This window comes from Rhinolophus sinicus, chromosome 16 (genome assembly GCF_057876585.1).
Source record: "Rhinolophus sinicus isolate RSI-liver-muscle chromosome 16, RSI-T2T, whole genome shotgun sequence".
Taxonomy (NCBI): Eukaryota; Metazoa; Chordata; class Mammalia; order Chiroptera; family Rhinolophidae; genus Rhinolophus; species Rhinolophus sinicus.
The window spans coordinates 114895450-114922898 of NC_142516.1; the positions used below are offsets into that span (position 1 = coordinate 114895450).

Sequence of the window (27449 nt, forward strand, 5' to 3'; positions counted from 1 at the left end):
CTCGGACTTGGGCCCTTCTGCAGCAATCTATTTTTCATCCTAAATATAGTTAATCTGCAGATAAATATGGACATCAGAAGATCAAAAATTATGTCTGGCATACAAGAAGTTTAGATCACTGGTCACACAGTCTATTCGAGCTCTTCTCAATTTTTCTTTTTATGCTTGTTCCCTTATTTTGCTTCAGTTTTAGTTTAGGAAAAGATGGCTAATATATTACCTCCCTTTCATGGCTGGGTCTTTTTGGGTTTCAGAAGTGTGTGAAGGGCAGACTTGTAAAAACAAGAAAAGCATAAAGTGTGTCAGGGAAATGGAGCTCCTATCATTTCACTCACAAATTTTGCCTTTTAAATGTAGTTCTCCTACCAACAGTTCAGTGAAAGATGGAAGGATTTCCTCATTGTCATTTATTAGCCGTGACAGGCAGGAACACTCCTCTCAGACAGTCTTCCTTCACCACAATGATTTGATGCCGCCTGTAATGCAGAAGACTGCTCAAAACCCCTTTCTTCTGGAATGCTCTGCCCGAAGGCAACAGCTCAAAGCAAACCTCTATACACCGGAACACTGACATCTGCCGAAGTCTCTGGACAGGAAGATTCCACGACTCCTACACTGAGTGACGCCGGAACTGAGACATAATTACCTGGACTCCGGTCACCAAGAATCAAGTTCAACAACACGGTGTCTACGTGGAAGCCTCATATACCCGCACTGAGAGCATTGCCTCCACATAAACAACCCAGCCACAGACTGTCTGAATAGATGTACTTCCTTCTCAGCAAGGATCCTTCCCGCTAACCTCCTCCCAAAAGGAACAAGAACAAGACTTTCTCCACTAAAACTCAGGGTAACAAAATGCAACAAAATATAAGATAGTGTCAAATTGATGCACTGCCGGCTTATTAGCCCCTGGATATATTTACAAATGTGACATAATGAAAATTGCACACTCCTTGCTAACAGGGCTCACAACTCAGAATTTGCAGCAACATAAAAATCTAATGTATATTCTATCTGTAAGTATCTTCATTGATTTATGTCTTCTACATACCTTTTGTTTTATGCATTTTGGAGCAAGCAGAGGAGGGCAAAGGGTATGTAGAAGGTTAAGAGAGAAAACATTGAGGAGACAAGAGAGATTTAGGAAGAGAGTAAGACGAGAGAGCGGCAGGAGAAGCCAGAATTGGAGACCGAAGTACCACAGGAGGGAGGAGGCCTGGGACCTGTCAGATGGCCACACCTGAGACCAGGAGCAGGCACACAGGAGGCAGAGGTAAGAGAACCTTTCCTAACATCGTCAGTCTAGTCCATAAAGAAGTGCCATCCATCGGGCCTGGGGAAAGCACACAGCACCAGTGTCTCAAACTGATCTCTGAGCATTAAAACATGTGTGATGTGCTTCACAGACAATATAGAAATGGCAGAAACGGAGAGTTAAGCATATAATTATAATATAAATATGAACATACTTCGCTGGGTTAGATTTTAATAAGATTTTAATAATATTGGGAAGCAGCCAAATTACAAAATGCCCCACAATATGGAGTACAAAACCTCAGAGACAAAATAAAAACTCATAAAAATGGAAGAGCATTTTAAAACAGTAATTATCTTTAGGATAAAGAAACCATTTTCTCAACAAAGGTACGTATGGAGCATGTTTAATAAAAACTAAACGACATAAAAGACAAGGGGCACAGCCACACATTCCCCAAGTCGCAGCGATCAGGAAGGTGAGATCTGTGTCAGGGAGGAAGGCACGTGGCCAGGAGCACAGATGAGCTCCCATCACCAATACATCTGGAATAAACCGCCTCGAGGCGGGCTGAATGTCCTCACATTTCACTTATAGGATAGGAACTAATTTACTCCCCCGTTGTGGAGTGGCTGCGGAGATAAACCGTCTTGGCACGTGGAGGAATGACAACATGTTTCCCAGCGGCAGAAGTGGTGCCTGGCCCACCCTCCCATCCACCGTCCCCAGCACACAGCAGGGCGTGGTCTTGGGGGCCGTCTCCTCTGGGGAACAACTCATTATTCAGATAAATGATTGGGAGAGCTCCGTGGGACCCACAAACCAAAAGTAAGATGCAAAACCAACAGGGGTCCCCACCGCCAAAGGGACAATAGGCAACCACCCTGTGGGTAGCAGGACAGCAGAAGCTGAGAAAGTATCCAGAGCTCATTGATACCCATTGACGGTCAGAACAGATGTGCCATCTTCTCTAGGTTTGTTGGGAGAGTGGGTGGGTAGGGGTTTCCCTCAACTCTCTAAAGCAAATACTTAAATACTACTGTCATGTGGGTCCTTTTTCCCACTCCCCCCAGGACACTACATGTTATGCTTCATTTGGGCCAGAAGTTCAAATCAGTGTGTCTGCTCATCCCACTAGGAAAACAACAATTATTTATTAGTCCTTCCAGGCTTCCAGCACATGTGGCAGCGTGGAGCAGCTGTGAGATGCACTGGGTGACGTAGAGCTGACGCCCTTTCTGCAGAGCCACCAGCGTCCCAGCAAACGGGGACACAAAAGGGAAACTCACAAAAGGGGACACTCCAGCCCTTTGCGACCCCACTCCAGCCCTTTTAAGCCCTAAATCAATAGCTTAAACAGATGCAGATTCCATGTGATAGGAGGGAGAGTCAGGAAGATTTGAGGCTTTATATTCTTTAGATGTCTACTTTTGCTGCACTGGCTATTAAAAAGTTATGTGTAACTTCCAGATGAAAGGCATTAGCAGCTCCTTAGAAGAGGGTAATCCCAGTCTTCTGGAGGTTTAATGAGATGTAACTCACTGAAGCTTCTGACTCGGCCTGCTGTTAATTGAATCAAAGTCAATGACAATCTTGCTGCACTTCGGCGTGAATTTCCTAAATGTAAGAAACAAAATACATAATGATATTATTCAGTGAGTAGTTAAAGCAATTTGTTTACTTTGGTTCAACCTACATTTTCTGTGGGGAGGAAAATTTTTCCCAGGATTCACTTGACAGTTTATCCTATAGGAGCCAATTACACTGCACCATATGGAGAGAAACACGGCCCAGAAAAGACTAAGACCAAAGAAGATGCATGGGGTGGTCTGATTTGGAGGTTCTTCAGCTAGCTGAGTTCATGAGTTATTGGGGAGTCAAAGAATTTCTAACAAGTTAGCTGCACACCCTGACACCCGATTACTCGTTTTCCCACCAGATTTAGCTTATTTTCTAGGAAATTTCTGTTTCCAATGTGAAATCACTCTAAAGCCAAAAAAAAGAGTAAATTTTCTTCTTCCTCTTGTACATAGCAAAAAAACAACTAGGTTTAGTGAGGAGTCATTTTTAAAATCATGTTCCAAAAAATGCAGAAGTAAAATGAACCCACTATTTTTTTTTTTACTCATTAATGTACCCTCTAAAACAGTTAAAAAGAAATTATTTGGATACTAAACATATTCTTCTAAAATTCAGTAAAGAGTAAATATCTAATTATTATTATGTAAGTAATTTGGATTTCGTGCCTCACAAGGCACAACAGAATCATGACCTATAACCTATATCCCTAATGATGAATACAAGAGGCCAGGCATGTTACTGTTTATAAGAGCCCACAGCTGACCACGAAACTGTAAAGGAATTGTTTTGAAAGCTTTCATCGTCTCAAAAGAAGTTTCCACCATGAATGAAAGGTAGTTGAGCTTACTTGCAAGTAAAACATACCTCCCAATTATGCCTAGCAAAGATAATCATAAAAATCTAAATGACTTCAAATTTCAATTTAAAATGTTGCTGCAAAAAGAATTCCCAGTGTTTCAAACATGGCAGGTTACTTCCATCCTAAATTTTCTATGCCGGCATTGTTACACTTGCAAAATTTACAAAGGTTTAATGTTAATATTATAAAACTTGTGAATTTTTAAAAATGTCTTGCGACTAGCATAATTAGTCCAACCCTTGGACGGCTACTAATATTAAAGTGTGATCACTAAACAGATTGTCTTCAAATACTTCTGTCACTGCTCTTAAAAATCTATGCCTAAAATAACTCTTTGATTCTTAGCCCATCTCATTGAAAAAGATATTTCCAAGTGTGCAAGTCAGGCAGCAAAGGTAGAAATTAAAGACCAGACCAAGTCAAATCTGTTTCTCCATCAGGCTTTCCTTCCACCTTTCCCCCCAGTTCTTCCTACTTACCTAAACGTGACCCCAGCCATATCAAACAGGAGCCTCGCAGCTGTTGTCTCCTCACTGTCATGGTACTTATCAGACATGAAAATAACTTCTTTGATACCTTAAAAGGCAACAAAGGAAGAAGCCCCATTAGTATACACACACAGCGATACTGCAGAAGCAGACGGAGCCCTGGCAGCACCTTTTGCCAGTGCGCTTGCACACAATGTCCAGTTACTGAAATATATCGCTGCTGCTCTCGAATACAGCAGTGGATGGATTATATTTAATCTGCCCTCCAGTCTTTATGGATTTTTTTTTAACGGACGCAAAGTGAAAACATGTCAAGTAGTCAAGCCTTCATCCAATTAACAAATTTTTTTGACTGCGGGCAATCAAAAATTCTTTATTCACAGGGCAACAACTCTTAACTCAAGAGGCTAACGGAGTGGATGGAGAGGGCTGGCAAAGTCAGACAGACGTACTCCCGAGCTTCCAAGAATGGCTGCGCAGACCAACTCAAGGCAGCACCACGGACAGCAGATCCATTTCTTTTGCTATCTCATCAGGCAGTGCTGAGTTGAGGTCCAAGAAACTGGAGGGCACTTGATACACCATCCTGCTCTCCACCAGCCTCTGAAGGGACAGCAGGAAGAGGGCCTCACAGGGCACGTGCTGTTCTTCCCACATGCCTGCCACCACCTCCATGCTTAAGGACGGCCAAGGAAAATTTCTGAAGGACCTCGTACCACCAGCGAGGGAGCCCACACTACTCCTAAATGGAGACTTTTGATTCTGATAACCACCAGTCCTATTCTGCTCAGAGATCCATGGGCTTGTGATAAACAGCCCCTTTAAATCGCACATCTGGCTAACACGATAAGTCTTTAAATCTCACGCCGAGAGTTTTATGGAGATAAAGTGCAGCTGAATCTTAGATGTGACAATTTGAAAAAGGTGAAATATTCAAATTACAATGGCATAGATTTAAGGTAAGAAAAACTTAAAGTAGTACCGTTGGAGTCTTATGACACTGTTGTGCAAAGGTATGTTTAGGTCCTCAAATATCTACCATATATTAGATACAAATTAAAATTTCATATACAGAGTCCCAGCTGACCTTGTTTCTGACAGAAATTCATTTCTCTCCCTCCCCCCTAATCTATGCACAATATGTCAGAGAATAGTAAATTGACAGTAATTATATGCAAAGCCTGTGTTGTTTTTTGGCAGCTTGCAGTTTAAGAAGTTGCAAACTAAATTAAAAACATGCTAAGAATCACAGAGGATGCAATTAGTCTTAGAATACCTGGCACCATTCAAAAACAAAACACGGGAAATATCTTGCAAAGTTGATAGTGCAATTAATTTAGATCTAAACAATGGCAATTTAAGATCAAACACATCTGCAATGAGCTACCGATGAGCAGGCAGCGATGCAAATGTGACAAATGGAACGGCCGGTTCCTACCTGCCTGGATGATGAGCTTAGCACATTCGTTACATGGGAACAAGGCCACATACATAGTACAGCCTTTCACGTCAGACGAATTTTTGTTCATGATGGCATTCAGCTCGGCATGGCACACTGTGGGTGTGAACCAGAAAAAAGGAAAAACTTAGATTGCAGCTCATGAAGAATTGACTAATAGTGTTGAAGCATTCCATTCTCCCTCTGAAATAACATATAATAGACTCGATTTAAAAAAAAAAAAAAAACCTGATTAGAAATAGAAAGTACTGAGAATACCAAATGAGGGCCATGTGGTTTGACAGGTTGGCAATTAGCAGCAAAACGGTTCACCGCAGCAGCCCTGGGTCTGTAAGCACCTAGAGCAGCCAGAAGGGGCCAAGGTCAAGTATGTTCACCCACCCTAAGCAGAACAATAGCTCTCCATTCCACAAGACCCTGGGGTATGGAACTGCCCACATAAAAGGGCCCGTTTGTGTGTTGCTTTGCACAAGCAGGGATATTCACTGCTGGCGCTAGTAAGAGGGCAGGGAGCAATTTTAAGAGAAAGAGAAACAGGAAGTGAAGCGGAGCATTTTTACCCCGAGGGATTTGCTTTACCTCCTGGTTCTCAGCCCACATACTCGTACACACAAGCAAGATGCCAGTGGATAACCAGTAGTTTGTCTTTATGGAAAAAACATTCATCCACTTAATGGCAATGGAAAGTCAAGTTCTTGCTCTACTGGCGTATTCCACCACAGATCCCCACACGGTGATCTGAGGTCCTCCGGAGACTCGCCTGATCTCAAGGTTAAAGGGAGCACCCTCCTCACCCTCCCGCGCCTGTCAAAGCCCACCCATCTTCCCAGGCTATTTGGCTGGGTGTTCCCACCACCTAACCCACAGGGGGCTTCTCTCAAGGGTCGAGTCATACTCACCACGGCAACTTAGTTTGGAATTCCCCCACCTGTTTTGCGAGGTGGCTGTCTGCTATCTTATGTTACGATGTCATTTTCTGGGTGCATTACCTAAAGCTATATTATAAGCTCCTTGTGGCAGTGATTCACAAACCTGTCTACACGTTGCAAGCCCCCAGGCAGCTTCCAAATTACCAATGTCTGTGTCCCACATTTGGAGCCTGAGATGGTCTGGAGTGTGGCCTGGGCTTGGAAATTTTTAAGAGGTTCCCCCACATGATTCTAACATGTAGACACGATTAGGAAACAGTGCCTTACAAAATCCTCTGGTATCCCCAAGGTGACCTAACACACGTTATGCACACAAGTGCTAAAATAAATGCTTGTTGAACAAATTAATGACTATCTGCCATGGTCCAAATCACACAATCTCCTAGAATTATAAATATGGGGCCTTCAAAGGTCTCCCCCACGCTCTTCAACCCACCAACCAGCCTTCTACACGTAACACCTTCCTCTGGGAGTGTTAAGGCCTAAACTCACGGCCCTCCCACATTTCGGCCATGAAGTCGTCCGTCAACGAGCCTTTATTGAGTGTGATTGCGGCTCAGACAGGGTACGGATCCTGGCCCACCTTCCTCCCCAGGCTTCCCACTTTAAGGGGGAATGGCCACTGTCTGTGTGTGTGTGTGTGTCCCGCCGCGGTTCGACAATGCTGCAGGCAGAAAGCTGACCTAAGGCCCTCCCAGGAAATGTTGGGGAATGCTCATTTTAATCTATAAAGACCATAATTTAGGAGGTCTTAGTTGTGTGTGGAAATGAACAGTCTCTGGCTTTGTAAGAAAATCTAAAGAAAAAAAGCGTCATCAGATCACAGCCCATCAGAGGACAATCGCCACAGGCGAGGGCCAGCTCTCTGAGCCCCACTGGCCTATAAACCCTGAGGAGGTTCGAGGACAGGAAAGAGGCGAGAAAGACTCTGATGCTCAGTGGCTGTGAGGCTGCTGGCCTCGCAGAAGTCCCTTTAGCCCCATTTCCTTCCCTGGTGACCCGGATGCTCCCAAACTGGGATTAACACTGCTCTGTGTTAAAAACAATTAGATGTAATTATTTCTTCTATTTTCCCCCTGAGGGCAGAGACCAGTCTTCTAGGTTCTTTGTAACTTCCCCAGAGTCTAATTCGATGCCACGAACATAATGGGTGTTAAATATTTATTGAACGAATAAAGGAGGAAATGCAGATTCCAATTATTGATGGCGACAGGAAATACAGAAAGTCCTCTTATCTTCAAATATCAAAAATATGCTTTCGCATCTAATATTTTTGATAGTGTTGGTATTAATATGTAGAACTACAGAGTTTCTGAATCTGTTAGGATACCTATTACATTGCCCTCTTTTGAATCTCTAAAAGGGTCACATTAACTGCAACTATCTTCCTCTAACTCATCCTAGGCAGTTGGGGCAAAATTTAACGTTGTATGTCTAGATTCATTAATGAAAATTACCATAGGAAACAGAGGCTCTAGGACAGCATCCAACATCCCTGTATAAAGAGTGTATCATTTTATAAAAACAATACACAGGACCATAAACAGACTTCCTTTCTCTTAATTACAAAAATCACAAGATGAAAAATACAAAGCTTCTTGTTACAAAACATGAGGTCTACCGGGTAACATGAATAGCTGAGCGTCAAGCACACGGGAGGCTCTTTAAAGGAAATAGTTCACAATCCACTACCCCACGTACTCAAAACCAGACAAGATAAAAACAGAACTCAAGTGTTCCATCCACACTTGATTTCTCTGATTCATTCCTAACCTCTTTAACTTCAGGCATGACAAACGCCCACTCCCATCTCCCCCAGGGAGAGCCCTGTCTCAAGGACACTGGCTTCCCTGGTCTGTTCCTACAGGGCTGTAGGGAGAAACCCCACCCAGGGCAGCACCTCACACCTCAGTCTGGCCCTGCCCACCTTTTAACTCCCCATGTGCTGTCTGTCCAGATCCTGATGTCTGAAAGGCATCACCTTTCTGGCCTGGCACTGGCCTCTAAGGTCCACGATATCCACAGCCTCTGTGGCGCTGACCCTAGGCTTCCCCTCTGACCCTCAGCTTCCCCACCAAAAGCGCTATGTGTTTCTCTTCAGGACTCATCCACCAGGAGACACTCCTCAGTCAGGCCTCAGGACTCAGGACCCTACACTGTCCTCACAGAGGAGACTCGGCAGAACGACTTGGCAACTGTCCATTTGATTTATTTAATGTAGGTCAATCAGAATGGAATTTGGGGACTAATTTACCTGGAATGGCCATCTACACTGATCAAATAACAGGTAACTGCCAAATCTGCTTCAGGCCACAAAGAGCCCTGGGGAGCAAACACGCCTGGCCTGTAATGGCTTTGCTCTGGGCCCTGGCTGACCTGACTACAGGCTAAGCATACCCGCCGCCCTGGTATTCTCCACCTGCAGGGCAAGTAAAGAGCTTTGCAACAGGAGTCAGCCCTGGGGTTCAAGGTCCAGTTCTGCCACTTGAAGCTGTGTGACCCTCAACAAGGTACTAAGTGCCCTTTCGGTTTCCAGGAAAAACACTGGCTCTCAGAAAGTGCATTTCCAACTAAATAAATAGAAGCAATTTTAAAAATACCAAGTATCCAATTTTTAGCTTTTTCCTAATGTATCCACTTTCCTTCCTCTATCCTCTAGAACAGCTGATCTTCTCCAAGGCAGGCTCCCAACGAAAAAACACGAGCCTCTTCTCCCACTGCCAAGGGCAAGGCCCGGCTCTCAGCCCAGCTTTCACGCAGGCCGGGCTGTTTCTGATGACGCTGGCTTCTCTCTACTCCATTTTTCTTCTCCTTTACACGTGCATATTTAGTCTCCATTCTGAAGAAGCCATCTTTTCAGCATTTTAGATGTCCTTACTTCTTTCTTTCTTTCAAGATGAAATCGTACCGTCTACAACTGCTACTCTAACTTTTTAAATAACTGTCTCTTGATGTTGTAATGCATATAAAACCTCTAGTTGTCTCTAAAGCAATACTTCTCAAACTGTAGGTCATGAAATCAGTGTAGTGAGTTATAAACAGATTTTTTTTTTCTTTTTGAATACATGGCTGAAAAGAGAAGGGATGAGATCAGAATGCCCTCCACATGGCAAGGTTAGATACTGCTCCTAAAAACTGTTCCGTGTGTGTGTGTGTGTGTGTGTGTGTGTGTGTGTGTGTGTGTATGTGTGTGTGTGAGAAAGAGATTCAGAAAGAAGCTGTTTGCTGAGTTGCCATATAAAACATTTGGGAAACACTCCTCTATGGAAACCTGCTGACCTCTGTCATCTGCTAGTAATGTTTACAAACATTTTTTTAAATGGCCCTGATTTGTAGCATCTGCCCATTTCTGTGCTGTAAACACTCCCACATGGCCAATTTCAAGCTCCCAACATGACACGGATTTGGAGAGAGATGTACACATCTGTTTGGGTGAGCCGGTAAGAGCCAGTTCCTTCACACCACTGGATGGCCTTGTCTTGGCCTAAATCCAAAGTCTCGTCTGGCTGCAAGGATCTGCCTGCTCCTCTGGCCCCATTAGTGACTGCCCCACCCCCACCCCACTCTACACTGTCTCAGGAACACCAGCCCCTTTGTGTTTTCTGCAGGTCCTTTTCTTTCTCTTGCCTTTCTGGGCATTTCCCAGGGTTCAATCCTGCTCTTTTTCTCCAGTAGTCACTGATTGAACAACTCATCCATTCCTAGATTCTCAGATAGCAGATCTAGTTGTAAAACCCCAAACCTACATTTCTAATCCCCATGTCCCATCTTCTCAGGACTCTTCGCTTGGTGGTCTGAGGCTTCTCTGTAACTTTTCTCACTATAATATACATTTCACTATCTGACAGCAAGAAGTTAAAGAATAAATTTATCTTTTTGCAGTGCTAGCATTTTTATTGTGTTGCCTCAGGGAAAAATGCTGTAAGAGCCACAAACATATGAGTGCAAAAACCAACCAAGGAGGATAGTTCTCATCGAGATCTTGAGATGAGCATACTTTTTATATTCTTAGTAAGAATAAGGACCACGTATCCCAAAGGTAGAGTGTTTCGGAAGTACTTATAAGATAGCTAAATTGTCCCAGAAAAGGACAAATTTTCCAACTATTTACCTAGAACTACTCATCTGTGGCTAAGCAATAAGCAAAAGAACTCTCCAAATACTACAAGTATATTCGATAAGCACAAAGAGTAACACAAAACCCTTCAGTTATTCTCAACATTGTTTAAAAGGAAAAGCTAAAAATATCAGATTAACACTTAAAAAGTTCTCCATTGCCAGAAGGAGAACCTCTGTTTCAGGTAATTATAAGACAATTCATATGCTTTGGTCTTTTTTTTTTTCTTTTCTATTACTAACTGTCAGAATTCAGAACTGCATTAACCTTGGACCATGGAGAAGAAACTGTATAATTAGAAAACTGTATTTTTCAAATTCCCTCTTACTCAGGCTTGATTAATCCTTACTGTCTCATGTAGGCGGTTCTCTCCAAGTTTGACAAATTAACAGGATATATTCCATCCTTGGTTAGATTTAGATTTAAGACATTCAACATTTTATAAATTTGACTTTCATCTCATTTGATATAAGACTAATACAATATCTATTTTAGACAGTAGTATTATTAAGGTTACTTTAATAGGTTTAAAAAAAATCCTTCAATAATGCTAAACAAATGCTAATTGCTGAACACATCATTTAGCAGTAATAGTATGACTCTGCCCTCAACTGATTTTCATGTGCTACCAGCACATGATGGGAAATACTGGGACCTGATAAAATTTGGAGTCAGGAAAACTAAGTTTCTATTCAAGTTAAAGAAACTCTCCAGATTGTTTAAAATTCCTCATATTTAGAGGTACAGAACTTTAATTGATGAAAATTACTTCCTGAGGCCTGAAGGGTATTCTGCCAAGGCTGAGCTGAAAAGTGTGGCATCTGGGGTGGCAGCTTTGTTGCGGTCAGGTGAGAGGGCCAGTCGGGGAGCACCTGTTGCCACTTAGCCCAGACCTGCACCACCTTCTGCCAACACATTCCATCCTGTATCGTACAAGCCTCAGAATGTCTCTGGGGAAATGCGCCTCTGCCCCTGACTGATGACCGTGAAGGTTCTCGGGCTGTGCAGCCACCCACATTCAAAGCACAGACAGTTCGGCTCAATGACAAGACAGAGGTCAGGACTCAAGAGCCAAGAAGCGTCTGCTCACGGCCTTCTGGAATAAAAAGGTGGGAAGCTTCACCCTGCAATTAACAATTGACATGAAATGGGTACCCAAGTTCAAGGTTGACTTGTGCATTTTTAAAAATAACTCAATGTTAATTTTTGTAAGATATTCCACTGCTATTCTGATGACAAAGCTTTTTGTCATTACTTCTTGAAATACAGGTCTAAGTGTTTTCACTTCTGGGGTCCCAGAGGTATGAGTCACTAAACCCAGGCACATCTCTCTCTTGGAACACGGGCACGCCCTCCCCTGCTCTCGATGCCCCAGATGCCCCACAGACGCTTCCAATGGGGGGCGGTGGAGGGTACGCATTCACTCCTCTAAAAGATCCATTTAGGGAACTGTTTCACTGCTCCTGAAGCTAAAATGGAATTTCAGCTACTTATTTCTTAATTATTGAAAGATATCCTGACAGGGCCTCATATATCACTGCCAGACTCCAAAGTACCTATTCTTCAAGTCAATAATTTAACAATAGAGTAGTCACTATATTTAAGTCCCTCTTACCTACCACCACCCCTAGAACCCCTCCTAGAGATTATAAAATGTTCATTATTATGTTTACCCCAAAATACAAATCAAACATTTCTAAAATTTGGTCCCAAACAATATGACTCCTCTACCTTATCTTCCCTCCGTGAAGTGTCCATATCTGTAAAGTAGCAATGGGACTCATTATTAGGGTTTTCAAAGGATTTGAGATAAAGGTGGGGAAGGGGAGAGGCAGAAGCAACTGCAGTTGCTCCAACAGTTATAACCGTTCTCTAAGGAAACCCCAACCAAACAGGCCTGACCAGGCACTTCCTGTTCTTCTCAGCCTCTGCTCCCCACCCCTCAGCTCCAGAGCCGCTGTCCACAGTCTCCCCCTCTTGAGAAGTTCTTGGTGTGCACCAAAGCCTACTCCACTGTTATGGCTTCCCAGACAGAGCTCTGCCCATACCCCGCTCCTTCCCCGGGCCAGAGAAGCACCCTTTGTACTGGGCTGCAACAGGGAGAGAAGAGCATTTACAACCGGAGCCGTTTCCCATATGTGTGTAGTGATAAGACCTGGTTGCAAACATGACCCTGCCCAAGCAGATCACTCCCAGGACTGGGCGGCAGAGGCAGGCAGGAGATGCCCACGCACAGAAACAACCTCAGTGCTAAGCGAAGGCTACAAGTACCTCCAAAGAAGGGCCTGGGAAGAGGCAAAGTGTTGCAAAAATCCATGAAACGCGGGGTTTTAAGTGCACTGTTTGTACGTAAACTGAACTGAATCTGCAGGTAAATATTGTTTCTGTAAAAAAAATGTATTTGGATTACAAAAGGCTTTTCAGAACAAAGGGTGTCTAAACTCTGGGATCTGCCTACAAGAGGGTTTAAGTCCCAGCCTCACTCAAATACAAATAGGAGGAATAACATCCTACCTGCCTCCTATCTCCTGGGGTTACAATGAGGAGCAAACGAGGAACGTGGTAGGGAAAAGCTTTATGAACTAGAAAGAATTCTGCACAGGAAGCAATTGTTACCAACAGTCAGACCTGGGCTTGTTTTCTGAGAAAGAACAGCCACACCCCAGGGGGTCCTCCCTATGATGAAGACCTGGGGGAATCAGCAGCCAGGAACAGGGTCAGAGGTGACAGCACATCTGCCCCTCCTGAGCACGCCCCAACCATTCCACTCACTGTGCTTAGAAACAGACACCATACCCCCCCACACCCCACTCCATGCAGTTGGTGGCCTTTCTATTATTCAGAAGAGAACATAACTGGACCCACAACCTTTGGGCATCTAGAGTCACACAATTCCAGTGGAGAGACATTTATTATTACAGCGTAAGTTTACGTGTGAAAATATAAACAGATAATAGTGATAAAGCAGAGGAAGCCAGCCCTGTGCCTCAAAAATGTCTAGAGTCTGGCATGTTACCACCTTGTGCCCAGAGAGGAGGTCTGTGCTAGAAGAAAGTGACAGCAGAAAGGAATTCTGGCTGGATCCGGAATCTGAAGATGAGCCGCTTATTCAAAGGCAGCCAAATCCTCCAGGCTCCAACTAGTACAGCCCCGACCCCAAGGGCACCCCACCTGCTGATAGCCCGGCCCCATGGACCACGGCAGCTCAACGTCCCATCTCCACTCCTGGAACCATGCTTCTGGGGCTTGTCCGAATGGGCCCAGTTCTCGAAGCCGTCCCACAGCTCTGCCTTTCTCTGTTTCCTCGCTATGTCCCCTCGGCCACCCCGTCACACACTCTGCCTCCCCTACCTGGTAGTTCTATGACCTTAGGATCTTGTGAGCCTCAGCCTCCTGGCCCGTGAAATGGAGAATGAGACCTGCTAAGACAAGCGTGTGAGAACCATCGTGAAGACTAACATCTGTGAAGATGGACCTGACAAATGCTGGCGCTCCCTAACCTCTCCTGCTGGCCACCCACCTGACACCAGTCAACCCTGAGCTGCTCAGCTCAGGGGATGGGAAAGAGCAGACATTTCTTTTTCTCTCTCCCCTGCTCTAGTCCCCACCCCCTACCCCCTTCCTTGCTGCCTATTGCTAAGGCTGGCTGGCAGCAACTCACGGCACCCAGGGGAGCCACTTAGCCCCAATGGTAGTGCTTAGGGCTAAAGAGATTTCTGACTGAGATTCCATTATTGATAATAAAGCCCCCAGAACTCTAATTACACTGCTTCCCTACGCACTAAGGGCAAACAATCAGGTCAGAAGGAGGAGGACATGGAAATGCTGCATTTCATCGATGGGTGAGCCGTGCCCAACTCCCTTCTACTGCTCATGTGAAATACCTTTGATGCCTAAAATGTAGTAAAGAACACGAATAGAAACAGAACACCAATCATGGTTTGACAGCTTTGTAATGCAAATCTATACTATAAAGATTCAAAGCTTCCCTCTTGTGTTAATAGCTTTTAAAGGGTAAACTGGAACTGAGCAGTGAGCACTGGACTAGGAGTCAGGATGTGTGTGCTAATTAATCCCAGCTCTACGAGGCATGCCCCGGGCAACTCACTGATCCTGATTCAGTGGGTAGAAAATGGAGCTTAACTGACCTAACTCAGGATTCTGGTATGAGATAGAGCTCCTGCTACTGCCCTCCATTCCTGGGACATTTCTCCAGCAGGCCTTCTCCACTGCACACAAGCTTTTCTTCCTTTCTCCCGTGTCCAAACCTGCTCACGCTCCTCCCTCCTCTTTCAGCGGACAACAACCTTGCCTTACCCGTCACTGAAATGCTGTAATTGATCCTACGTATCCCCACCTGCGACACCATGAACCTTTGTGTCAGCTGTCATCGCCCCCTCTTTGTGTCCTTCTGGTTACTCATCAATGTGCCTCTTTTCCCCATTTTGTACATCAGTCTCTCTCTCCCTACTCCCATCAGCAAATGTGTGCTGCAAAAACAAACAAACAAAAAAGATTCTCTCCTCCTACAGACAATATAAACCTGCTCTTGGCCCAATCTCCCATTCTAGCTACGACCCTATTGTTCTGCTCTCTTCACAAACATCTCAAAACCATGACTACGAGGTCTGACAATTAACTTTGCGAACTCATCCTAGAAAAAGTGCTCCATAACTCACTGGTGAATATCACTATGGTCACCTTTGAAGTATTCCCCTTGGGAAGCTATGCACTGATGCCAGCGCCTAGTTTATCCTTCAAAGCAATTTTGGAATTCTTTTTCTGGAATGGCCATCAGAGCTGTCATCGTATTACCCTTGATGTCCTGAATGGCATCAAAATGTCTTCCTTTCAATATTTCCTTTATCTTCGGGTGAAGAAAGAAGTCATTGGGGGCCAGATCAGGTGATTGGGGAGGGTGTTCCAATACAGTTACTTGATAACTGGCTAAAAACTCCCCTCACAGACAGTGCCGTGTGAGCTGGTGTGTTGTCGTGATGCAAGAGCCATGAACTGTTGGCGAAAAGTTCAGGTCGTCTAACTTTTTCACGCAGCCTTTTCAGTACTTCCAAATAGTAAACTCGGTTAACTGTCCAGTTGGTACAAATTCATAATGAATAACCCCTCTGTAATCAAAATAGGTTAGCAGTATTGTTGCAACAAGTTCGTGAACTTAATTGTCCAATATCCTATATATGCCGTCCCCACTTCCTCACCTTTTGTTCCTCCTTCTACGGCTCCTATTTGCCTTCCAACCCTGCCACCCCATGGGAGCTGCTCTTTGAAACATTAAGTGACCTCCTTAACCCCCATGGATGGGTTTCAATCCCCTTAGACCTCTCAACATCCTTTGACACAGCTGACCGCTCCTTCCTTTTTTTTTTTTTACAACACTGACCTATGTGTTCCATGATATCCTGCTCCTTCTTTGCAGGCCTTTCCTCCGCCAGTCAACCTCTCTCAATGTTGCAGTTCTCAGGGATCAGGCCAGGGCCCAGCCCTTTCCTTTCTCCCTAGATCACCTCATCCATTTCCATGGCACTGATGTCACCCAAATGCCAAGCATGCAGATGCTGACATCTCCAACCTACATATCTCCCTGCATTCAGATACCCAACCTGACTACCTGACACCTTTCCTGGGAGCTCCTACTGATATCTCAAACTTCAGGAGTCCAAATCTTCCTTCATCTTTCCCCAAACCTAGGTGCTTAAGCTGGAACCGTTGGGGGGAAACCAGTCTCCCTCTTCCAACCGGTATCACCTAGCCCTCTTGATGCTGTCTCCAAAAGATACCCTATATTCACCCTTCCTCTCCACCTCCAGGACTCCCACCCCACTAAATCCCCCCCGCCCCAACCCAGTCTGTGGCTATCAACTCACAGATGGTTTCTCTGTTTCCATTCTTCCCTCCAACCCATTTCCCACGCAAAACCAACATCATCTTTTAAATCCAAACTCCTTACCCTATAGGCCTTCAACCTCACCTTACTACTCTAACATCACCCACTAAATTTGAGCCAAATTCTTTCCTTCCACGCATTCCAAATGCCTTCCTGCCTGAGGGCCTTCACCCAAGCACTCGTTCTGCAAGGAATGCACTTTCCCATACTCTTCGTATCCCCAAACACTGATGACCCTATCTTTACTTGATGAGACCCATCTAAGCCTTCAGAGTTCAGTTTAAAAGTCACCTCCTCAGAAAGGAATAGTCGTCAATAATATCTGTTTATTTCATTTGTGTCTACCTCCTCCACTTCAGTCTGCACACTCCTTGAAAAGCGGGACATTGGACGTTTACCACTGCCAAGTGCCTGGCCCAGAATACATATATTAGATACCCTGTAAGCATTTCCTGCGTGAATGAATGACGACAGGTGAACGTACTCTGGAAAATGTGATGCATTATAAAATTAGTTATAATTTTTCAAAAGGAAGCAAGATGATTGGAGAACTCCCCCCATTACCAACAGACGACTCAAATGGATAAAAGGATAGATGATGACTCATTAGTATTTATTTCAATTCCTAAAAAGTTATAACTCACTCACTGAGGAAAAAACGACAATGAGGAATTCTGCTTCCCTCTTTCACCTAAATTCAAAATTAATGGCATTTTGAGCAAAGTCTTTTAATTGCAGAATTAAAAAATTCATGCTCAGTTATCACACTCAATATTTTAAATTTACTATGGCATCTATCATTTGAAAGAAGCACAGAGATAAAATTTACACCTCCACTAATTGACTAGTACCTACCCTCCCGACTGCTGAACAGAGAGAAGAGTGCGCTCCCACACATGCTAACTCCCTTGCTTTCACCAATATTTTCCATTTATCACAGGATTTACTTATTTCCATTTATTCCTAATGTCAGGCAAGCATCCATGTTCCAATAAACATTGGCACATTGACTGGTTTACAAAAGGATCTCGAAACTCCTTTCTATTTGGTTTTAGAATAACCTTTTATCCCCAAAGAGTTCTAAGTGCACCTCCTCTGTTCACGTATTTTCTTGTACTTAGACATGGGTGCTTTTCTTTATCGCTGTCCTCCAACCTTTTTTCATCCAATGTCTTCTAATCTCCGTGTCTATGGGGTAACTTACACTCTTTAAATGCCCCTCCTGCTTGTGTGTAAGTCTCTCTGGTTTATATTCATGTTAGAACTGGAGCAGATTTGAACCTTTAAAGAGGGAGGGAATGAAGCCTGTTTCCACTCATTTGTCCACAGGCACAGATGCATAGTCTCTGTGTCACTGCCACCGACAGCTTTTTACAGCTCTGTGCTTTCACCAGCAGAAACAGTACCCTCATCCAATGCAATCAAAGCTATACTGTTTAATTTTTATTTAGAATTCTAGAACTGGAAGAGTCCTCAGTGGTCATTTATTTCATAAACCTATTGAGAAATAAATGTCAAGTCATGTATCTAACAGTCCCACGATCCCTTGATATAAACACCAGATCTAGAACTCAGGTTCCAGATGGCCAGTCCACGATTGTTTCACTTGAATCTGATAATTGCTGTTTGAAAAAATTGTGGGGCTTTTCTTAGCTGATACACATATCAAAGACATGTATACTCCCATCCAAATAGAAAACAAAAGTCCTAAGAAGTAAAAGTAAAACACAATATAAATACTATCTGCAAAAATCCCTAGCAACCAGGTTTTAGTTCATACTGCTGGGAGCAAACAGTATTATATATTCTATTTTAATACCAATATTAACAAAGCTTATGAAAGAGAGATTCTTTAAAAAAAACAAAAACAAAAACAAAAAAACCTCAAAATAAAACAAAACTAGGAATTTAGGCCAATTTCATAGACAAACTCGGAATAAAGACCATGAGGGTCATTGGTGTCACATGCTCCCTGTACCAAGCTCCATGGTGTCCCAGGGTATTGAAACAGAGACTTCAGACTTAAAGAATGAAAGAAGTTATATTTATCATTAGGAATATCCTTTTGCATTCAGATAATCGATGTGCCCACATATTTACCACAATCTAAAATAGGGTGTGCGTGTCCCTGAAGTGTTATTGAGGTTATTAATTTTTCAACAAAACTTTTCTTTTGAGCGATAGGACAGAGACCAATTTCAGCCACTTCTGGTCATCAACATGGGGGTCGCTAACCTTGAATTATTTTAAGCTTTATTATAAACTTCCATGAGGTAAACTTAATTTTTAAAAAATGAAGACAAACATGTGCCTTTTCACGGGAGGTCTGATCCCAGACATGAGCATTTCAGCTTTTCCTGCATCTGCTCGTCAGAACAGGGAGGTGTTACCATACATCCTTGTACATATTCATAGTGAAATAGGAATCTCTAGCTCTTCAAAAATAATTAACCGTCAAACTATAGATTAAAATACATAGATAAGAATCAAGTAAATTAACAACAACAAAAAATCACTGTTTATTCTTTTCTGAAAACTGTTTATAAAGAATTATACCTGCAAGTGAATTTTTTTTGGGGGGGGAGGGTAGCCTCATACATAAGCCATTGTGTTTCCGTTTATCTAGAACATCACACAATGAAATCTGAGTGTGCGTCTTGATTTATAAAAACCATCTACTTTATTTCTCTCCTGTAAACTTGCTCAAAGGTTTTCCATTGATTATACGAGTTATTTTGTACAAAAGTCCGTTATTAGACCTACTGTCAGGCCACAACTACGAGATGGCCAGGCAGGGGACGGGTGGTGGGAAGCTATAAGTGAAATTAGAATTCTGCAGGAAAAGACACAGTAAGTCATCAAATCCATGGATCTGCCTAACAAAACCAGAGGGCATTCAATTTCAACGGGCTGAAGGAACAAATTTGATCTTAATTACTAAGAAGCTCTTACAAGTTGTAAGGAAGTCACAGCTTAAGAAGGATCAGACTCCTAACTTCTTGATAAATTAGTTTCTCAAGACTAACCTTTTGGATGCCAAAGAAATACATCACATGCATGGCAGTCAGGAAAATGTCAGTGTTCAAGGGGGTAAGGTAAATGGCTAAGTAATCACTAAAATGACATCTATGCATGCTTAACAATATGCTAAATCTAAAAGATAAAGATTAAATTTAAATATAAAATTTAAAGGAGCACTGCCACACACTGGCAAAACTGTTTAAAATTGCCATGCTGCACTCTCGCCTTAATTAATTCCAGCACTTTCCTTCCTAGCATTTTATCCTTTTCAGAGTAGTTCTGCAGAAATATGAACCGACTCTGGAAACAGCCTCATGTCTCCATTTCTGCCCAATGCATCCAGCGCGTGGCTACCACCCGCTTTTGGGACATTAAGACTATAGTCCCTTCCATGATGAAGAAGGGTGATGCAACAGGCAAAGCCATCCTGGCTTCCTGAACGACTGGGACAGAAGAGGAGGCCAAGCTGAGGCATGCTTACCCACAAACCCCTTCACCAACGAGAAACAGCACAGCAGGAAAACACATGCGACTTGATGAGCGTAGCAAGCGCTGTTAAAATTGTGAAGTTGAACAATGCTCTCGAGGATGAAAGAAGTTGATTCTACTCCAACTCTCTGGTCTGTACACTATGTCATCAAAATTGGTTACAAAAAACCAAGGAAAGAGTAATATCTGAATTACCAGGAGTATTTTACCTCCATTTTATAAAATTGGTATTTTGATTAAATGTGCTTCACTGTGATGAATTTCACAGAGGAAGGAACTAAAAATGTCAGCTGCATACTTCATCCTGGGTTTAACAACCACCCCCTCATAAACATAAAAATCTTCCAAAGTTTTTTTTTTTTTTAATAGTAAATTAGATAAATCTGCTACTTCCTGGTTTTTTTAATTGTCGTTCATGTGAAAAGGTGTCACTGTTAATAGCTCTGACTTCTTCCTGCCACTTAATGTTACTGACATCACACTGTCTTTTGGATTTTTCAGGAAAGGGATGAGATAAAAAGCAGTTCCTTTGGCAGGGGAATTTTCATTTTCCATATTAATACTACATTATAATCAAATAGTTTCATAAGTTTTGATCCTAAGGCTGGAAGAACAAAAACAGCCTTTAAAAATGCCTCTCCAGAGACACAGCCGGGAAAAGCTCCATCTTCCTATTATGTTACAAGTATTCAGTCTCCCTCCTTTCCACAAAGTGTCAATCAAGACTAATGACTTCCAAACTTACAGCATTAACAAGGAAAATTAAGTTATACATGTTATTGGTAAACTCAAACTTGTACAAGTCCCATTTGGAGCTCCCCCTTGGAGAAACGTGAAAGCCAGCCATGTAAACGGCTTTCTGCCTCACGCTAGGTGCAGGCCACCACAGCCAGCGCTTGCCCGCTGGGGAGTGACTTCATCTAAGCCTCCGTTCACTCCAGTGCATAGTGAGAAGAGAAGAGCTGGTCCACCGTGCTAGGATCTAGGCAACGTTTCAGAAAAGCTGAATTCCTGTGCCCTCATCAGAGAGAGTGGGGAACCAAAGAGCACTGAACTCGGACGCAGGAGATGTCACCTACCTATGCGGCATTACAGAAGTTAGTTTCGGGGGGCCTTGGATTCCCCATCCATAAAAGAAATAGGTAAACTTGGACCCTGCGGGCACAGAATCCAGGGCACTACTGAGGCTCTGGCAAGCGGCCCAGCATGGGCCACTGATAGGGTCTCAACATCACGTGCAGCACGTAACACACTTTTTGCAAACACACACAAATGCCATTTGATCAAGTCCAGATTAATGCAAAGCATTACTGATATCAAGTAGCTTTTTGTCATCACGAATTTTCTGACTCAAAGATACTAACAGTTTAACGAGCCTTATGTAGGAGTCCTGGAAGTTTTCTTGACATTTAAAAGAGGGTCCCCTGTATATTCAAAAGAATGAGGACTCGTTGGTCTAGAGCACCAGATAATTGCTAAAGCTCATTTACAGGGATTAATCCATAATCTACCCTTCCTAATAGAGCAGCTCAGCCACCATTAATGTCAGTGACAAAAGAAAGGGTTAAGCTGACCCAATTCCAGACACTAGCACTTATTTTATTAATTTTTGAAGTCTTAAAATGAAGCAAATAGAATTTGCATTTCAGTCAGTTATCACCAAATATTTCTATTTCATCCAAGGCTGTCTAAACATTTATTACTCTGTGGCCCGAAATCCCTTGAAAAGACAATACTGAGTGTACAGTTTATTCGCCAGTCATTGTTATTCAGACTGAAAGCCCATCTGTATGTGTATTATGATGGCAGTAATACTAAGTGCCTTTTAAAAATCATTTAATACCTTCTACGACTTTTATGGTACATCAAATTACAAGCTTACTCTCGTGAAAGAAAATTGTCTACATTCTAACACAGCTACATGTAAAATGAATAATTGATGAATGAGGGCAAAGAGCTTTGAAAACCTAGAGGTATCATACGGACAGTAAAAAATAATGCAGACAGACAACCAGTGCCCAGAAACTCAGCAACTATTCAATAAAAAACAATCAGTGAAGTTGGACAAATGCCTGAATGGGTGTGTGTGTTTTTTTTGTGTGTTTTTTTTAATTCCTTTTGGAAAGGAGCTTTAAAAGGTATTCTCCCTCATTTGGACAAAAGGCAGTGTCTCAGAACAAACAAAATCAGCTACTAGAGAGGTTCCGAAACACTGGAACTGAAGCTGGGGAGATTGCAAATGTGCTACAAAGCATCTGGCTTCTAGGTCACTGCCACTAATCTGCCTGGGGCTCACAGGTCCGGCTGGGTGGGCCACTCACTAACCAATGAGGACCTCTCTATACTGGTCCAACCACTGGCATCCTTTGCAATCAGCCTCAGTGCCACAGACTGACACCTCTTACGAATTCCTTCATATGGGATTTCAGCACAAGGACTGATATTTCACTGTCTTGACTCCATGAGTAACGACTGTGGCAATCATATATTTCAGTATAAATCTTGAACACATCAGTGTAGACCCTTTCACTTCTGCCATTTTTATATGAGACACTGAACTATACTGTGAAAAATTACCTTTGAATGTACCCACAAACAAGTAATCATTTCCCTTCTTTCTTACCATAGAAAAGCTTACAGAATCAAAGTCAGGATGACAAAAAGTTTCTAAAATATGTTAGCACATTTTTCATTTCACCCACTCCAATCAGCTAGAAAGTAGAGGCTGAGAAGACAGTTTTACACTCGCCCAGGTGGAATCCTACTCTTCCAGCTCCTATAGGGGTGAAGTTAAATGGACTCATCTGACTATTAAATCCCCTTAATCACTAAACTTTTTTTTATTCTCTGAAAATCCGGAGTGCTTTGTAGTTCTCCCCGCCCTCATTCCTCAATTCCTTCTACACCTCCAGGCATCTTTTTTCTTTTTCTTTACAAAACAGAGCAGTTGCCCAGAGTAGTTTAAAAAAAAAAAAAAAAAAAAAAAACTTCTGGGGTTTATTTAACATGATTAAGGTCCAGGAACATTAGTAAAAATATATAAATTGCGCTAAATGTAGACTTGGAATTCTTCATGAGAAAAACCCAGAGGAAAACCTACTAGAAAAGAGTCAACAGAGCAGAAAGGTCTTACATCACTCCTCGAACCATGTTTCCTGAAGGCACAATCTCTCCCATTTGGATGGCCTTAATCTACTTGACTTCCACCAGAGCTGGTCTATTCACTTCCAGACATAAATACAAGCCCTAACATTAAGAAAAATCAGCAACCAGCATATGCAGCCCAGTTTGCCTCTTTTATGGCATTAGTCACAAATTCTCCCAGGGCATTAGAGGAAAAGTGAAGCTATGGCTTCTCCCTCCCAGATAATCTCTGAAGTGATTCTCCCTGGGGCTTACATAGGAAACAAATTATAAGAGGCACCCTTCTCTAATTTAAAGATGAAAACCAGAGATGACCCAACCAAAAGTGTTCAGTCCCACACATCTGGCTTATGGTCTGACCACAGCTGACTCTGGGACTGCAGAGCGCCCGGGAAAAGGAAGAGGCTACTGCATCATCTGTTTCCTGATGTCTAACTCAGTTTGTTTCCTGCTTCCCAGAGATGAGCTTGAGCCAGATTTCCTGGGTAGGTAGAGAGGCTGAATGAACCCTGCTTCTCATCAGAGCAAAGCCCTGGCCAGTACTTGGTTAGCTGGCTCTGCCTCCAAGGAGCAAAGAAACAACGTGCACAGCTATCAGGCGCATTCCTCAGCCAGGAGCGGTGGCCCTCTGCAGGGAAGCCTGCCTTCAATGCTGGTGTTGGACAGCCTGCCAGGTCACCCATCGCAATCAACAGAGCCCTGGACCTCAGGAACAGGCTGTGTGACCACCACCACGCTTCCATTCATTGGCTCTCTTTGGAATTTAAGGGATGGGAACAGAAAAATCCTAATTCAATAGGATTTATTTTCTTCCCAGCTGCTGATGAGTGAAAAGGGAGTTGATACTTTCTGACCAATTATAACATTTAAACACTCACCGGGGCTATGGCACTGTTCAGAATGGAACACAAAGTCTGACCTACCATAAGGGTATTTAGTATCCAGCTTTCTCTCCGCTGTCCTACTCCAAGGCAAGAGGTCATCGCTGCACCCATTTGGCATTCCATTGTATCCAATCCCGACAATCTTGTTCTCTGCATTCACAATGCAGGCTCCAACCTACAGGGAAATATACCCAAAGGCCTGGTGACTTCGAGTAGCTGGTCTGCCACTGGAGAGGCAGTATATGAAACCAGAGGCCTGCAGACCTCCAAAACGGGCACGCAGCTTCTGGAGGTGCTAAGAGCTCTGTCTCCTTGCTTGTTTTCAGTGGCAGTTCCCACAAGTCAAAGAAAAGAGCACTCCTGGCCCCAGAGAGGGTACAAGAGGCAGTGAACAATGGCACATGACAATTTACTCTCACAGGAAAATGTAAGCATGGGGAATGCAGCACAAAAGACAGCAGCTTTATTCAGCCTTTGTAAACGGACACGTATAAACCCAATCTCTCCCTTTTGTAATTTGCTCACTTACAGGTATCTCTGTGTCTGTGAGGGTCCAAATGCTCTCCTATAAAACTCACCTGGGAGTTTGGATCTTTGCTTCTCTGTGCCGATAAGAAGGCCACTGCCATGAAATACTCGGGCCATTCCAAATAGTCCTCCCGTTTTTTGCAAGGAATTTCACTCATGATGGATCTACAAGGAAAACATGACAAAACAACAGTGGAGAAAAGCCGGTAAAACTGGTAAATCTGCTTTCCAGTTCAATCCAACCACATTTAAACTTTGCATCTCCAAACTCAGACACCTTCAGTTACATTTATAAATCAGAAATCACAGAACATGGACCACAGACAGTTTCTGGTCTTACGAAAAAATTTAAGAAATTAAGTTACTATTTCAGAAGTTTGAACTTGGCACATATAGCTTCACATTTCCAAATAGTACATCTATTTACTGCTTTGTCATAGGATTTTTGTTGTTGTTAATACAAACGCTTGCCCTACAAATTCTCAGCCTTCACCTCTCTCATAAAATGGAGCCAGCACAAGAGGGAAGGGGAAAGGAAAACATTTATTGATCACCTAATATATTTCAGGCAGTGTTAAAGGTTATACATAGCACCGTACTCAAACCTCATTCCTAACTAAGGTAGATAGTAACATTTCAGAGACTCCAAACACTTAGGTAACTCCCCCTAAAACACACAGGATTATATCCATGCCAGTCTAATTCAGTTTGGAGCTGTCCCAACTCTGACATTAACCAGAAAATTAGTCCCTTTCACTTACTCTTAGTTTCCCCAGATGGGACAGTTACCAACGCTGAGCACTGAATCAAATGAAGAGAAAATAGGAAAAGTGCTACATTTAGTAACGTGAGCTTGATGCATGGGCAGGCACAAGCTGTTGCTACAACTAGGAGGGCCCCTGAAGGGGACCTAAAACTTCCAGTAAAGTGGGTCCTTTCAAGGACAAGGAAGGAAGGCGACACAAGGTTTAGGTAGGTATCACTGAGAAGTCCCCAGAAAGCCTCGACGTTTGGGCTAAAGGAAAGTATTTCCCCACACTTCTAGGTGGGAAGCTTATGCTAATGTGCAGAGCAGCGCTGCTCTAGGCTGGGATGCAGTGAACTGGTGGGTATTGGGAACCAGGATTACCCACTGATTATGTGGCCCAAATCCTGAGGCGCCTGTAAACCCCCTTAACTCAAGCGATGCTGCATGGGAACCTGGCTAAAGGGTTCGCACCATCATGATTGTGGTAGGGTGCCAGGTAAGTGCCTACTACACAGGAGCTGGGGAAGGGAAGGAGAAGAAGGAAAGGAACTTATCCTCCACCGGGCGCCTTCCCCAAGTCTGGTTCAACGCTCATTGGTGCCCCAAACCCAGCTGCAGACAGAGAGGAGGGACAACTAGTCGGGGATACACCTAGTCACTGGCCGGGACAGAACCCAAGCTCCTCCCACCCCCTTCAATTCCGATCCCGGGACGAAATCACGCATTACCACCGCACACGCGAGCGCAAGAGGTGACTGCCACTTTCAGAGTCGCACACCTACTCTCTCTCGGCTTCCCGGAGGGGGGGGGGGGGAAGCCTCTCGGAGGCCGCACTGCCCGCCACGAAGTTAGCCGAGCACTCCCGACCCCGCATTCGTGTGCCGAACAGAAGGGTTAACCAAGAAGGGGACAGGCTCGGGGTTCCCCGCCCCAAGCCCCTGCCGCGAGCCCGGCGCCCCGCACCCCGCGCTCGGGCCGCTCCACGTGGCGCGCGGGCCGCGTACCCGCACGCTTGGCCCCCGCCCGCCCTCCGGTCCCGCTCCGCGACCTGCACGCCCGCGCCGGTCCCCGCCGCGCCGGGGGAAGGAAGTCGGGAGGAGAGGCGGGGCCGCCGCGTGGCCGGAAGGTAGACCTGGCCCGGGCGGTCACGCGCTCTGGGGACGGGGCCGGGCGGGGTTGCCTGGCTTCCGCGTCCCAGTCGTACAGTGAGCTCGCTCGGCCTGCGATCTGGCCGCGGCGACCTTTGGTTTTGCCCCCTGACTGCCCTGGTTCGCGCAGGGGCGCCCGCGAACCTACCCGGAAGCCGCCTGGCCACCCTGGGTCCTGAGATCCCGGAGCCTCCGCCCGCCTTCGTGGACCCCGGTGTGGGCGCCGGCCGCTCCAAGGCTCTGACTTCATAACTTGCCTTTTTCAGATCTCTGAACCTGAGGGTTGGGTGGTTCTTGTTGATGGTGAGTTTTTTTTCCCCACCTGAATCTACCGTCAACTACTTAAAGCTGATGCTACAATTACATACATATCATGTGAATAAAAAACGACCCGAAAGAATCTAATGCAATAAAACTGAAAGGGGCGGGAGATGAGGAGACGTGGCTTTGTCCTCTGGAATGGGCCTGCTGTGTCTCTGTGTCCTCGAGGGAAATATTGACCAGTGGCAGCTTCACAGGGTCAGACAGGGACGCTGTCTGCCTCCAGGCACAAATGCCTGGAAGCTACATTTGCATTTGTGCTTTGCATGGCCAGTTTACTGTTTCTACTCAAATTTTGTGGACGGGCCTGAGATGCGTGCTAAAGCCTGCTACCCCTGCCCAACTCCCGGCACTAATCCACACACCCCTCAGTGGTATTCTCCATTAAGGCTGCCGGCTATAAAATTGTGCATATTTTGTTACAATTTTTTAAAATATTAGAAAAACATGTCACAGGTCAAAAGCAAAGACCTTCAGTGACATTTCTAAAGTCATATGCCCCAAGGAACGAAATCTGATTTTCTTGAACCTCATTATTCAGACGTCTAGCTTCTAAGTCTGGTGTAACATTGG

At 44.1% G+C, this 27449-nt stretch overlaps 1 protein-coding gene across 6 annotated transcripts; it reads right to left on the reverse strand.

The window, feature by feature from the left end:
* Positions 1–1481: 1481 nt before the first annotated feature.
* Positions 1482–26617, reverse strand: DCTD (dCMP deaminase). 6 transcript variants are annotated; one of them, XM_074329865.2, is made up of 6 exons: positions 26456–26617; positions 24710–24824; positions 24171–24306; positions 5625–5741; positions 4178–4274; positions 1482–2875 (listed from the first exon to the last, which is right to left on the reverse strand). In XM_074329865.2, the coding sequence occupies exons 2-6, from the start codon at positions 24815–24817 to the stop codon at positions 2797–2799; spliced, it is 537 nt and encodes a 178-aa protein (XP_074185966.1). In that variant the 5' UTR covers positions 24818–24824; positions 26456–26617; the 3' UTR covers positions 1482–2796. The 6 variants fall into 6 exon arrangements, with proteins under 6 accessions (XP_074185966.1, XP_074185967.1, XP_019591762.2 ...); XM_074329866.2 differs by having other exon boundaries at positions 26412–26531; XM_019736203.3 differs by lacking the exon at positions 26456–26617 and adding an exon at positions 26190–26340.
* Between the last annotated feature and the right edge of the window lie 832 nt (positions 26618–27449).